Here is a 15805-nt window from a genome sequence, read left to right as displayed (position 1 = left end):
CTGTACAGCTTCTGTGGGATTTTCTTCAGTCAGAAGATGCCGAAAGTACTCCGCCCATCTGCCTTTGATTTCCTGCGGGCTGGTGAGCAGGTTGTTACTGGCATCCCTTGGGAAGACTGTATGACCGTTTTCTTTATTTTTGTTTTTATTTACAACCTGATAGAGTTTCTTTCTGCCATCTGTTGAATCACTTCCCAGAAGCTGGTACAGTGGCTCATGCCTTGTTCTTTGCTCTCCCAACTCATTTTAGCCTCTTTGTCGGACAACCAGTATTCCTTCTTAACCTGGTCCATCTTTTCTATCTCCCACTTTTTTGTACATTTCTTCTTTATTTTGATGACTTTCTGGACTTCTGCAATCCACTACCAGCTTTTCTTATGTACCTTATCTCCATACCTCATTCAGCCACATACCTGTTCTGTAGTCCTCATACATGCTATTTTGAGGTGCTGCCATATTTCTGCAACTCCACCTATTTCCTCTTCTTCCTGAGGTGCTAGAGCCCTGAATATTTCATTGAACCTTTCTGCTGTCTCTGCATTCAACTTCCAGGTCTTCTACCTAGTCCCTGTTGACCTTAGTGCCTTCTGTGATCACTGCTTGCAGCTCATTGTGGCAACCAGTGGTTTCTGCTGTGGGCTGACTGTTTTACTGGGGATGCCTTTACAATTGCTGATTCTATCCCAGTGCCCTTTCCTTACTATGAGGAAGTTCACCTGAGTTGCATATTGGCCACTATTGTATGTATTCTTGTGATAGACTGCTTGCTGAACCAAATGTTGACCACCGTCAAGCCTTTTGGCAGATAGAAATCCTTCTCTATTCCATCAAGCCATCTGCCTGTTCTTTTTTATTCCTGTTGGCCCAACCCTGTTGACTAAGACAGTCATCGTTTCCTGTTCTGTCTGTCCTGATATGTGCATTCAGATCACCCGTCATCGATACCAATTCATGTCATCTTGCTTTATCTAGCATGTCATGCAACTGCTGTCTGCACGTGCTCTTTACTTCACTATTACAACCCTGCTGTAAGGCATATCCTGAGATTATGAATAGTGCCCTAGCCTTACACTGGAGTCTGATGGTCATGAGCCTGTCACTAATTCTGACGACATCCCTCACTGTCTTCTGAAGACTCTCCTTCACCACAATTCTCACACCATTTCTAGTCTGTCCTTCATCTGTGACTCTGGACTGGATCCCAAGCCAAGTGGCTTTGTTGCACTGCCCTTCCATATTGCCTCCTTATCATCATGTCATCTACTTCCAAGCCTTGTCCTGTCAGTGAACCTGCATTGATTGTAGCAGTTCTTATTTTATGTTGGCAGGTTGATTGGTTTTACATCCAGCTTTCACTTAACAAAGCTATGAGGTAACCCAAGCTGGGCAACTGGAAACTAGCTAGCCAGTCATTTATTGACTCAGGGCTGCTGGGCTTTATGGCAGGTACACACTGGACAATAAGGGCACATATACTCCTCACATCATTAGCATGGATCCCTGGTGTAGGCTGGAGTAGGCTGGGTCCTCAGCCCACTTATCACCAACAAGTACCCATGCCCATTTGGAGACATTAGTCAATATGATGGCATAAACTAGAGACAATTTTTACAACCTCAGCTGGCTAGCCCTGACACATGCAGTCTGTGATCCATATTCCTCCATCTTGAGGATACTGTGAACCATAGCTGATGCCTAAAGCATTTGTTCTGTATAACTCTTCCTCATAAGGCACCATCTAGAGTATGTGCTGCTGCCACAGCTCCATTCCTGTGTGAGTTTGAGGTGGAAACACTCAGTACATGTTTGGGAGGTGAGGGGTACCCTTGAGATATCCAGGGAGAACATGCAAACTCCAAACAGGCATTGGACAGAGGTCAGAATGAACCTTGTACCTTGTACATGGAAGGCGAGTGATCTTAACCATTATGCCAACTGGTAGAAAAGCCTGAAAGCCAGATCAAATCCATGACTTTAAATCTCAATCCTGTCTGCAAACAACAACATCAAAAGGCAGAATAGCAGTGAGAAAATGTCAGTTCAAAAAACACAGAAGCAGAAAAAAATTGTCCACAAAAATCAGCAACCAGCAACACAAGAGGCAAGATGTGAGGTGAAAGGAAGAATCCTTTAATCCAACACCATACACGTTCTGGTACCTCGGCAATTCGCCTTCTTGGAACATTTACCATGTGCACATATCTTCCTTTTATATATAAATCAATCAATCAATTAATCTATTCCACATTATTAAGTACATAATTATTCAATTCATTTTATAAAAAAACACAATAAATACAACATTTAACACATTTCTACGTATATTCACCAAATACAATTATTATAAACAACATTTTCATATTTATTTCATAATAACATGTATTTAATGCCCACATATCAATTCATTGCTGCAAAAATGATAAATATGTCCTCAAATTCATTTTTCAAAAGTTAAAGTGAAAAATCACTACAATATCAAAAATTTAAATAAAAAACTCTATTCTATATTATTAACCCACTATCCAAATTCAATCCCCTGAGAGATAGTGTCTGATATCCCAAAATCATTTTATGCTCCAACCTACATAGTGCGGTCTTAAAATTCTCTACACCAACATGGGGTCTAGCTAGCACGTTAAATGAAAAACCCTCAGTACTCCCATTATGAAAATTAATGAATTGGAAAGCTACTGGACTTTCCATATTGCCCCTTCTTATATCCCCCAAGTGCTCTAAAATTCGCACTTTAACCCTTCTAGTGGTCTGTCCAATGTACCATAAAGGTATGCTACAATTGCACCCTAAAATGTATACCACCCCAAATGACATACAATAGATATGTGCACATGGTAAATGTTCCAAGAAGGCGAATTGCCGAGGTACCAGAACGTGTATGGTGTTGGATTAAAGGATTCTTCCTTTCACCTCACAGAAAATGTCAGTTCCAAAGTCCCAGAGACTGCTGAGGTTCAACAAAGTGACAAGACCAACTCTCCTGTCCCTCATATAGGCCTGAACTGGTCCCATTACAACACTCAAACAGAATAATGAAATGATCCAAGCAAAAGGTAGCCATACTTACCATGAAACTAATTGCCTAAAGCTGTAGTACAAAATAGTGCACATATTATACAGCAGACCACCAATTATGTATATTTATATTCATATATGTAGAAGTGCTAATTTTGCTGACTCACAAGTGTTTGAAAAAAATTTTGACTTCAAATCAGAAGTTACCGAATCATCATTGATTGAAAGTCATAGAAGATGGTGTGTTTTATGTTTGCATGAAAGCAGTCAGTCACTGTTTTTTTTTCTCTTTTCTTTACTGTTGTGTGACCATGGAGTACATATATTTAAGTAAGGGACATCCCCATGGGGGTGCAGCGGGACTTGCTCCCTGCAAAAAGAAAAAAACAACATGTTTTTAAAGGTATGTTTGCTATAATGACATTTTCAATAAAATATGTTTGTGCACCAGCAGGGAGTCACTGTGTTTTTCTCTTTTCTCCTCTGTTGTGTGACTGGTGAGTTAGTTTATTTAAGCAATTAGGATGAGATGGGTAACTGCCCTTATTGGGGATGGGGAGGTTGCTCCTAGTAACAAAAAAAAAAAAAAAAAAAGCTATTCCTTTACTTAATATGTATCCTTGCACAAAAAATTACATCATGGGCTCTGCAATAAGCTGAATTTATTATAGTTAGTAACTGATAGATGTTAATTACTACATGGACGTTCATTTCTGTTGTGAGATGTGATAACTTCATTGAGCAACACCAAATGTTATATATATATATATATATATATATATATATATATATATATATATATATATATATATATATCGCGGTGGTGGTGCTGCGGTAGCGTTGTCGCCTCCCAGTAAGACGCTGTCTGGTTTGATTCTCAGCTAGAGCGTCTTCTGTGTGGAGACATGTGTGAATGGGCGTACCTTCGTTGAAGGTTGTGCGTCAGGGATGGCAACTCGGCATGTAAAAATAAACTGCCAATCATTAGTGGACCGGAGTTCTGCTGTGGCGACCCCTAACCGGGAAAAGCTGAAAGACACAACAACAACATATATAGATAGATATATTCACACACACACACACACACACACACACACACACACACACACACACACACACACACACTTACAGAAATATTACATATGTGCTTCTTTACTTTGCTTCCTCCTAGGGCTTCTCTAGTCTTCTCCAAGATCATTTGTAGGTGTATCATCTCTGTCTGCCTACAACCATGCAGTATTCAAAGAAACACAGACCACAGAGGCAGCATTGGCCTGGGCTAGGGCTTTAACCTACATTTGCAGGAATGGACAATTAACCAGTCAGACTCCCAAAACAGAATGAAAATAATTACTGAATGAAAACAATATTGTATAGTTTTGTGCTGTCTGCATAATATTGTTGGAGCTACATGGAAGTAACATTATTTTTGTCATTCAGTTTCTAAGTGAAGCCAAGATGCTGGAGCCAGCAGTATTATTGGACAGGCCCATAACTATGAAATACTTCTCAAGATGTAGGCCTATGTGGTTCTCTTCTGCCTGCGGTTTAGTAAGCTGGGCACCGACATTGCTTGATCAAAGTAATATTTTCAAGTTTTGTTTTATAAAGAACTACTTTTGAATTCTTTGCTCTCTAACAAGACTACTGAAAAAAGACTACCTAGTGATGCAACATTCCACTTTGCCAGCTTTCTGCCTTATGATCAGTATGCAAACATACTAAGCATTTTGAAAATTATCTGTTTTTACAAACTGGGGTTCTTTTACCATTTGATGTCTCCTTCATCCCTTTTTACCCAGCGTACACAGAACTGACATATTTCTGTTCCTTTCCCAACTACTAGTTGTTATTTGCACAGATATCACCTTCTTTAACTTCGGTTCATCAAGCATTTCATTTATTGTGGGACAAAGCTCTGCTCACCTGCAGCTGTCTGCCACTAAATATCCTTTGATAATTACAATTTTTTTTCAAAAAGAACTCATATGAAGAGACACAAACCTTTGTAAGGTAATACACACACTGCTGGAATGTGTACATTATGACCTCATCGAGTAGTGTCATGGCTTCCTCGCATGTTTCTAAGTCGTTGACTATTAATGGATCATCGCCGATACCTGAAAGAGACAAGAGTGCCAAGTCAGTTACCCAGACTTAGAGTACAGTAGTATAGTATAAATGCACTGCAAATAAATTTAAAAGCAGGGTGACAAGGCAAGCCTCATGGCATTGCAAGTATTCAGAAACTATCTCAGATATGCTATTCCTTTACTTTATTTATCCATGCACCAAAAATGAGACCATGGATTCTAGAATAAGCTCAATTTATTAGTTAGGCAGTAACTGATAGATGATTAATTATTCCATGGGTGTTCATTTCTGTTTTGAGATGTGATGACTTCAGTGAAATACTTCATCAGCACTGACATCTGTGGCAGTCCAGTGCAGACAAAGTACAGGGAGGACAGCAGACCTTGTGATAATATGCTAAAACGTGTACATGTTTACCATGATTTTTTATAAATATGATACTGTGAATATGGAGTAAAGCAGAACAATGCACTGCACATCCAGGTCTACAAAGTTAAAATTATCATAATGGGTACATGTATTACAAATACTCAACAACTTGTTCTGGGCATGGGGGATTTAAAATCAGATACTAGAAGCTGTTCTTCAACTCAATAGTGGTTTAAAAGACCCATATCTCCAATTTGCCAATATATCTCAGGGAAATGGAAGGGACTCCCCCTTCTAAAACCAGGGCATAGCTAATATCTAAAGGTAACAGTCTGCAAAGCCTAACAAATATTTTACAACAAATGTAAAATAGACTAAGCAGGAAGTTCATCTGGAGGCAAAGTAGAGTAGAAATCAATAAATGTCAATAAATAAGTCATTGGACAGAAGCAGCTATTCTCACAAGATTTAGACCTTTGTTTGTAATCACTGTTATCCTAAACTGTCATCAAAGCTTGCCACATGTGAGACAAACTCTACCTGAAGAAAAAAAAAATAGACAAATAAAATAGGGCACAATATAGAATTTGTGATTTTGGGAGAAACTTGGAAGTAAGGCTGAGGACAACGGTGGAAAATGGTTTGACCTCCAAGAAGTAAATGCCAAAGAGGAGTTGCCAAAGGACTGAATGTTGGGGGACACTGATAGTAACAGTCCTTTTGGAGGAGGTAGAGTTGCCCACCTTAATTTTGTGTTTCTATTTTTGAGCCAGTTTGCTATCTAATGAGTTACATAGGGATTGAAATTTATTTGGGAGAGTTTATCTATGATACCTGAGTGTGGGATGATGTTGAACACCATTGCAAGGTATAGATATATGGTGTGCACTGTTTTTCCCTAGTCCATTGCTTCTGTAACGTTTTTGAAGAACTTGACTAGGTTAGGTAGGCAGGACCTGCCTTTGACAAATCCAAACTGGGCTGGACTAAGAATCTGTAAATTACCAAAATCCTTATTAATTATTTCCTTAATGCTCCTTTCATAGCCTTACAAACTATGGTCGGGCTTATAGGTCTGTAATTACCAGGGTCTTTTGATAATCCAATGCTGTGCTGTTATGCATCTTTTGGCAGTCACATTCCTTTATTTTACATGAATGCTAGATTATTATGGCCCTTGAAAACATTACCAAGGAGATGTCAATATCATATTTGCTTTGCATTAGAACACATGCACTGTTCCTGTAACACTGTTACACTATGATTGTGATAATCACAAGTACATAGAATATCTCTTTCCATACTACAATGGTTCTGAAACAATATGGTGATCGTGCATGGTTCTTTTCCAAATAACACTCAGTTTACATTTTGTATGAAACTTACTGCAACAGATAAATCATACCTACCCTACTCCCCCCTTACCCATCATCCCCTAAGTACAAAATGATATCAGTCATTCTAACTCCTTCTTACCCACTGTGCATTTGCATTACTTTTTTTCCATCACAGTCAAACACTTCTGTTCTCTCTCTCTCTGCATTTTACACTACAGCCAATGTTCAGTTCAATTCAGTTTAGTCTTATTGTTTCAACTGAAGGGGAGTTTTAGGGTTAGAGTGCAGAATGTGAATTTAGGGTTAAGCAGCAGGGGAGTTTAGGTTTAGGGAGCAATCTGGGAGTTTATGTTCAGAAAGAAGTGGAGAAGAGTATTAGGTTTAGGGAGTGATTGGTGACTTTAAGGTTAGGGAGGAAGAGAGAAATTTTAGGTTTAGGGGGCTCTCTGGACCTTTAGGGTTAGGGAGTTGAGTTAGGTTTAAGGAGTGATCAGGAATTTTAGGTTTATGGAGTGGAAGGGGTGTCTTAGGATTAAGGTTAGAGAGGGAGGACTCAGGTTAGAGTTAAGAAGCATGTGGGATTTTTTAGAGATACAGTTAGAGCTCTGGTAGTATACATTTTAAAAGGGTCGAGTGATGGGGCTGTTAAGTAGGATTGGGCTAGTGGATATTAAAGCACTTACTGCTCAGAGCAAGTGGCAGTGAACAAGTGTGTCTCAAAACTACTAGCATGCGAGTATCTATAGCACATCAACAAACAACATGCAGACACCATATGAATGCATGCTATTTCCGAATCAACAAATTGTACATGAACATCTTAAGTATAACTAAAAACTTTAACAATGGTCAAGGTCTTAGCCTTTCTTCTCCATCAACTATCCTGCCATTTTTAATGAATTTTGCAAACTAGATTTGCCATTCCCCATTTTGTACATTTATGTGATATAATTAAAAATATTTCACATAAATGACCCGAGATATACCACCCTAGATTATATGAAGAGTGACATTATGGAGCTCTTGGTCTCTGTCACAGGCTTGTATGTGTTCATAGATTAGTACTAAACTAACTGTCTTTGTGAGCCATTTTAAGCCTAGCCAATTATCCCTTGTGAGATTCAAACCCTGCACCTTGTGTTTGTAAGGCAAACACCTTAACCATTAGGTTACCCTCCCAACTCTTTATAGCTTTGAGCAGAATTCGACCTTCACCAAGGGTGATGCTACAAAACAAACAAAAGATGACTGACTTTAATAATTGCCTAAGTTTTTTGTGTCATACTACTGTGATACAATTGTTGTCAATGTAGATGGACACAGTTAACAGACCACTTTACTTTGCCAAGGATGGTTTGCACTGGTCCCCTCTAGGCTTTTGAATATTGGTTAAAACATTGTCCTCTCCCATACAGCCCTTTTAGGCAATGCCAAACTGGCAAACCTTCCAGCATAGCAAAATCTACTCAAGGAAGTCTAAATGTATTACTGCTCAATGTCAGTGCAAGAGACTTCACTCCCTCCAAGCTCTCCTCACCTTGGAGAATGCAGACATCCATGTAGTTACTGCGACATGTTTTAAAGCCACAGAGAGTACCCAGGCAGTGTGAGGCTTCAGTGCCTGCAACACATTTAGACCAGCAACTGCAAAGACGGGGTCTAAAGGTGAAGGTGTCTTGATCTGCATCAACAACAAGCATTCTTCTAGGTTGGTTAAACAGGGTGATGCACTGGATTCCTCCACATCCAAATTACCATACAAAAGACCCATATCATATCCTAGCAAGCTATAGGTCACCATCTGTGTCCCATGAGACCCACAGCTCATACTTAGACCCATAGGACACTCACAATGCAACCAAATACCATACAAATGGGGGGCTTTTCCCCTCTACAAAGTGGGAATCCTACAGGACCCCAAATTTGCAGGTACAGAAATACCTAGACTTTGTAAACACAAATACTCTGGAACCAGTTAGTGCATATGCCTATTAGAGGTACAAACATATTTGACCTGATACTCACAAATATGGGTGAATGCTACACTCCTCCCAGTTTCATGTTGTTTCTAGTAAGGTCAGACCACAAAGCAGCCTCCTTCAAAATAGGAATCAGTTCCACAACCCCAATAAACCTTGTCACAGTTAGAAACTACTTAAAGGCAAACTACCTTTTATTATAGGAAAACCTGTCAAAACTTTAAGCTATTCCAAACCAAGACAACACAGCAGGCTATGTGGAATTATTCACAGAAGCTCTGTACAACCATGTCAATGACTGATTGCATAAAGGATGCCATGCCTACCAGAATTAAGCTCAAAACGAACTCAAAAAGCAAACCATCCTGGCGGAATCCAAAATTAAAAGGTTGTATAACAAAAGAAAAAATGCATAGCTAAATTTAGGAAGTGTAACACCAAAAAAGATTAAAAACTCTCTCATCAAAATGAATAGACAATTAAGAGGACTAATTAAGTACAGAAAAGCAAATTTTGAGGTAAAGATACGGTCCCAGACCAAGGACAACCGTAAAGTCTTCTTTAGTTATGTTCAAAACCTCAAACGCAGAAGACAATGATGTGCTGAACTGTTGGTAATGGAGCCGCATTCACAGAACCAGGAGATATAACAAATCTTCTGGCTGACAAATTCATCTTCAGCTTTAACCCTTCTTACTCCCTTTCTACCCCCCAGGAAATACCACCTAACATAACCCCTCCAGCTATCACTAAGGAGAAGATCTTAAATGCACTCTCTAAGGTTAAGAATGTAACTTCACTGGACCCTGATAATATCCCAGGATGCCTCCTAAATAGCCTGAAATATGATCTATCAGGGCTACTGGAGACATTTTTTAACCATAGCATTCGCACAGTCTTCATGACACGTGAATGGAAGACTGCAACAGTCAACCCACTGGACAAGGACAGACCATCAACACATCCTGGGAACTACAGACCCATTAGTCTGACTAGTCTCATATGCAAAGCTATGGAAAGAATTATCATGGAAATGATTAACAATGACATTGGAAACCTTCAGACATGGCACCAAACCTAGTTAGTTTGGCTTTATCAAAGGCAGGTCATGTCTAATGAACATGATGGACTTCTTTGAGAAGGTTGCTAAGGCAATGGATGAGGGCAAAATTTTGCATACTGCCTACAGCATTTGATACAATATTCCACTTGGACATCGTAAAAAAAAAAAAAAAAAAAAACTCATGAATTAGGCATAAGCCCCTATGTAACTTGCTGGATAGCCAGCTGGTTCACAGGCAGGATCCAGGAAGTTAGGATTGGAGAAATCACCTCCCCAAAGAGCCCAGTCACCAGTGGAGTCCCTCAGGGCTCTGTACTGGGTTAACTCCTCTTTGGCATCTATTTTGCATAGTGATCAAAACACAGAAGAACTTGGTTATGACCAAGGTTTCTAGTTTCAATTGAAACCTTGGTCGTACCTGAATTCTTCTCTGTTTTTATCACTACTTGCTTTTGGATTTATTCAGAACTCAGGAATCTGTGTGGGCTGGTGACTGTTTTTGTGGATCTATTTTTCATAAGTCAAGGCCAATGTCAAGGGCCTCTGGCTTAGCAAGTTTGCCGATGATTGCAAGCCAGGAGCAGTCCTTGAACCCCCCACCCCGAAGATACACAGACAAATGACTGATGCCAAAGCCATGCCTTAAAACACAGTGTCAAGAAATGCACAATAGTATCTTTTGAGATGCTGGCCATCCAGGTTAACTACTTCATTGATAGAACACCTCTAAAAGTAGATGCAGTAGTCAGGGATTTGTGGACTCATGCAGACAGTAACCTAGCTTTTGACCTATCTAAGATGTTAAGAAAATCATTCTATGTCATTCAACTTATAAGTATGGGCATGGCATCTAGGTCCAGGGAAGTTTTTGTGCCACTGTAGTCAACCCTCATCAGACCCATCACTGAGTATAACGCCCCCTGCAGTATGTACCTGACTAGGCATGTGCAACAAATAAAATGTCCACAGAGGTTCCTCACAAAAAGAATACAGGGCATAAGGGGGTTGGGAGGGTGGCCTAATGGTTAAGGTGTTTGCCCAATGGTTAAGGTGTTTGCCTTACAAACACAAGGTGCAGGATTTGAGTATCACAAGGGATAATTGACTAAACTTAAAATGGCTCACAAGGGCAGTTAGCTTAGTACTAATTTATGAACCCAATCTATCTATAAGGACACTGCCTTATGCAAATCACTTCAAAGTCCTGTATCTACACTGTGTTTACTACAGACTGCTGAGAGGCAATTTATGCCTAACATGCAAGGTATCCTCCGATTCTGCTGTGATGGATCTATAAAATGAACAGCACCAGAACTACTAGATCTAAGGATTTAAATTTTGCTTGCAACTTAAATAGGACAAGTTTCAGGGACAGGTATGAATCTCAGAAAATCCCTATTCTCTGGAACAGGCTTCCATCCATGGGAAGCAGAGCCCTTTCCTAACCATATTTATGCACAACTTGGACCAGTGGATGGGAAATTGGAAGTTCATCCCTGGTATGATAATTATATCTCTAATGGACAGAGGTAGACTTTAAATCATGTCCTAACTAACATATGCCCCTGCTAGGCTTATAAAGGACCACTTTTGCACCTATGAATCTATACATTTTTATCATCTTCTCCTAAAAGCGTCTTACATTCATAATTATTAATGGTAACAAGTCTCCTTGCAAAGAAATCATAGTACACACTTTCCCTGATTTTATCTTCATCCAATAGTATATATTATATTTTAATAATCCTTTTAGATACAATATATGTGAGGTGTTTACTGTAATATTTTCTTAAAATATTTTTCAAATATCTGAAATTATATTTATTTAGTATTCATTTAACCATGTTGTAATTTTCCAAACTATGAAAGCTCCCTAAAGACCATTTCACTTTCTCCTCCCAGACTTGCCAGATTCATGATTTATAGCATATTTCCCAAACAGACAATAGTGCAATAAATATTAGCTGAAAGTTACACCATGCGGGGCAGGAAATCCCATGGGTTGCTAACTGGCTTACTGATAGAACCCACACTGTAAAAGTAGCTGACTCCAAATCCAGCTCCAGACAAGTGACAAGGGTTCAGTCCTGGGACCGCTCTTCTTTGGCATCTACTTCTCTGAAGTACAGGCCAACACTAAGGGACTCTGGCTAACAAAGTTCGCAGATGACTGCAAACTGGGAGCCATTATTGAATCCCCAAATGATGTGGATATTCTACAAAAGGGCCTTACAGAAACAGATGCTTGGTGCCAGAGCCATGGGCTCAAGCTCAATGCCAAGAAATGTATAGTTATCCCCTTTGGGAAAAAACATGTATCCGTGAATTACCATATAGGTGGCAGTACACTAAACACCGAAAGTGTGATAAGAGACTTAGGGACACAGGTGGACAGTGGTCTCAACTTCGATAACCACATCGCCACAACAGTCAGGAAATCCTTCTATGTGGCACACCTCATCACTAAGGGCTTTTCATCCAGAAAAAAGGAGGTAATTGTCCCATTGTACTTATCCCCCATTAGACCCATTATAGAATACAACGCCCCATTTGGTATGTACCTCTCAAGACATCTGCAACAACTGGAAAGGCCGCAGAAATACCTCACTAAAAGAATCACAGGCCTAAAGCAGATGCCATATGCTGACTGCCTTAAAAAACTCCAGCTATACTCTGTCGCATATCGTCTACTCAGAGGCAATCTCTGCTTAACATACAAGGCCATGTCAAACCCAGAGCTATTGGACATGTTACACTTAAAGAAATCCCAATCCCTCAGAGCTACACGCTCCAGGGATCTAAACCTTGTCATCACAATAAACAAAACATGCTGGAGGGATAGGTTCCTGACCCAGGGACTCCCCGGACTCTGGAATAGATTGCCCATACATGTCAAGCAGAGTGCCTCTTTGGCCCTCTTCAAAAGGAACCTTGACGATTGGATGGGAGAAAGGAAATTCACCCCAGGGATCACGTCAGTCACCCTGCTAGACAGGGGTCCAGGGAAGTAAATAGTGTGGGAAGAAATAGCCATGGAATTGTTATGGCTAGGCTTGTATAGGCCCTAGTGCTGATAGCCTAGTACCAGCCTATGAACCTATGAACCTATGAACTTATAGATGCCAATTCTAAGGTCACACAACACTGGAAAAAGGGCAACAGTTACTCTTCACTGAAAGCACCTTTCAGCTTCCTTTTATTTATGTATACAAACCAGAATTGAAAAAGCCCAGTTCTAGTAATGTCTTCTTTCAGATAGGTTCATAGGTGTTTACTAGGCAAACAATGACAAGGGCCTTTTTAAGCCTAGCCATGCATCCCAAATCTCTTACAAGTTCTGATACCCTTGATACGTGTAAGGAGGGGTTTGGAAGATTAAATATTTACAAGCAGGAACCTGGAAGATGAACCATTTACAGGTTACCTCTGTCCATTAGAGACATAAGTGCCAAACCAAGGATGAATTTCCAGTTTCTCATCCAATTGTCCAAGTTGCAATTGAATTGGGATAGGGAGGAACTCTGCTTTACATGGATGGCGAGCCTGTTCCATAGATTGGGTAGTCTCTGCAATACATACCTGTCTCTCCAGCAGGTCCTATTTATATCACAGGTAAGATTCAGGTCTTTAGAATGGGTAATTCTGGTGCTGTTTGTTTTGTGGATATGCAGGAGGTCCACCAGAGTGGGGTCTGACAATGCCCTGTATGCCAGGCATAGATCTCCCCTCAAAAGCCCATAGAAGACAGAATACAGGGAAAGGGCCTTGAGGTGGTCTGCATAAGACATTTTACTTACGCCCTGTATTCTTTTAGTGAGGAACCTCTGTGGGCATTCCAATTGTTGGATATGCCTGGTACTCAGTAATAGGTCTGATGAATGCTGAATACAGTGGAACAATGACTTCCTTGGACTTAGATGCCATACCTTTGTTTATAAGTTGTGCAACATAGAATGACTTCCTCACTACTGTAGACACGTGATGGGCAAAGGCTAGATTATTATCTATGTTTGTCCCAAAGTCCCTGACTACTGGATCAACTCTAAGAGGTGTGTTATCGATATGATAGTTACCAGGGTGTATGACTTCCCAAAGGATACTATTATGCACTTCTTGGCATTTAGTTTTAGTCCATAGCTCTAACACCAGTTGTTTCTCTGTGTCAGCCCCTCCAGTGTGGTTGTACCCCTGTGTGGGATTCAGTGACAGCTCTCAGTTTTGCAATCATCTGAAAATATAGTCAGCCAGTGACCACTGACATTGGCCTTGACTTCAGAGAAGTAAATGCCAAAAAGGAGCGGTATAAGGACTGATCCTTGAGGTTCTCCACTAGTCACCAGCCTCTTTGTATCAGTGGACTCCCCAATTTTAACTTCATGGGTCCTGTCTGTGAGCCAGTTGTCTATCCATCGGGTGACATACGAGTTTGTACCTAACCTCTTGAGTATGTCAACAATGCCTGACTGGGGTATTGTGTCAAATGTCTTGGCCAGGTCAAGTTAGGCAGTGTGAACCATTTTTCCCTCATCCATTGCTTTGGAGATCTTCTCAAAGAATTCCACCAGAATGAGTAGGCATGATCTCCCCTTGATGAAACCAAACTGGGTTGAGTCTAGTGTCTGGAGGTTTACTATATCTCTATTGATCATTTCCATGATAATTCTTTCCATGGCTTTACATATAAGACTAGTGAGACTTATAGGTTTGTAGTTTCCAGGGTCTGTAGATGGCCCACTTTTGTGCAGGGGGATGACTGTTGCTATTCTCCATTCATGAGGCACAAAGCCTGTTTGGAGGCTGTAGTCAAATAGTAATTCCAGAGACCCTGATAGGTCATGTTTCATGCTATTTAGAATCATGGGATATTGTCTATACCCATTAATGCAGTGTTCTTCTTAGAGAGAGCATTAAGGACCTATTCCCTAGTGATAGTAGTGGGAGTTATATTTGATGGTATTTCCTGAAGGAAGGTTGAGGGGAGACAGGGGTAAAGTTAGAGCTGAATTTATCAGCCAGGAGGTTTGCTATATCTTCTGGCTCATTATAGGTGGCTCCATTTACAATAAGCTCTGCACACAATTGTGTATTGCCTTTGAGGTTGTGGACATAGCTAAAGAATGCTTTGTGAGTGTCCTTGGCATGGGAGGCCAGACTGACCTCATATTTGACTTTGGTAGACTTTATTTATCCTCTGAGTTGTTTGTTTCATTTGATGAGAGTGCATTTATCCTGCTAGGTACTGCACCTCCTAATTTTTGCTATGATTTTCTTCCGTCTGTTATACAGCCTATTGATTCTGTGATTCCAGCAGGGTGGCTTGTTTTTTGAGTTAGTTCTGTACTTCTTGCAGCTATTAACATGCTTGTACAGGGTGTCTGTGAACAGTTCTGCATAGGCAGCAGTGTTCTCAGGATTTATGGGGGCTTGAAATGTTGCCAGATTATCACTTAATAGCAGGTGATTAGCCTTAGAGTAGTTCCTGAATATTCCAGGTTTAGCTGGAGGTCCAGGTTTTATTTTTACTTCAAAGGAGACCATTTTGTGGTCTGACCTGCCCAGGGAAAACATTACAGTAGAGTGTGCAGCAGTCTCCCATATTAGTGAGGACCAGATCCAGTGTGGTTGTACCCCTGGTTGGTGTATTGACTATCTGGTCCAGGGAGTTTGTGTTTGCAAAATCCAGGAATCTCTGTGCATGCACGTTTGGTGTTGTATCGGATTTCCAGTTAATACTGGGGTAATTAAAGTCACCCATGAATATGGCATTGGGTTGGATGATTAGTGTTTCTAATAGGTTTAAATACATGGTATGGGTTTTCTGAGTCATAGATGGGGGCCTATAGCTTGCAAGGAAGTGGTATTTGATTTTGCCTATGGTGATTTGAACATGTTCCTGGTGTCAAAATCATGGCCTCAAGCTAAATGCCAAAAAG

The 15805-nt window shown here is 40.3% G+C and overlaps 1 protein-coding gene across 1 annotated transcript in view; it reads right to left on the bottom strand.

Annotated features, from left to right (window-relative positions):
• The window catches only part of RASIP1 (Ras interacting protein 1), a 570016-nt gene that overhangs the window by 194985 nt on the left and 359226 nt on the right, over nt 1–15805 (bottom strand). The window contains exon 8 of the mRNA XM_044081539.1: nt 5035–5150. Within this exon, the coding sequence (XP_043937474.1) occupies nt 5035–5150 (116 nt within the window). The remainder of the gene's footprint in view (nt 1–5034; nt 5151–15805) is intronic.

This window comes from Protopterus annectens, chromosome 1.part1, assembly GCF_019279795.1.
Source record: "Protopterus annectens isolate FY-2018-M chromosome 1.part1, PAN1.0, whole genome shotgun sequence".
Lineage (NCBI taxonomy): Eukaryota > Metazoa > Chordata > Ceratodontiformes > Protopteridae > Protopterus > Protopterus annectens.
Note: the sequence above shows the minus strand (reverse complement) of the source record. Positions and strands in the feature narration are given on the sequence as shown.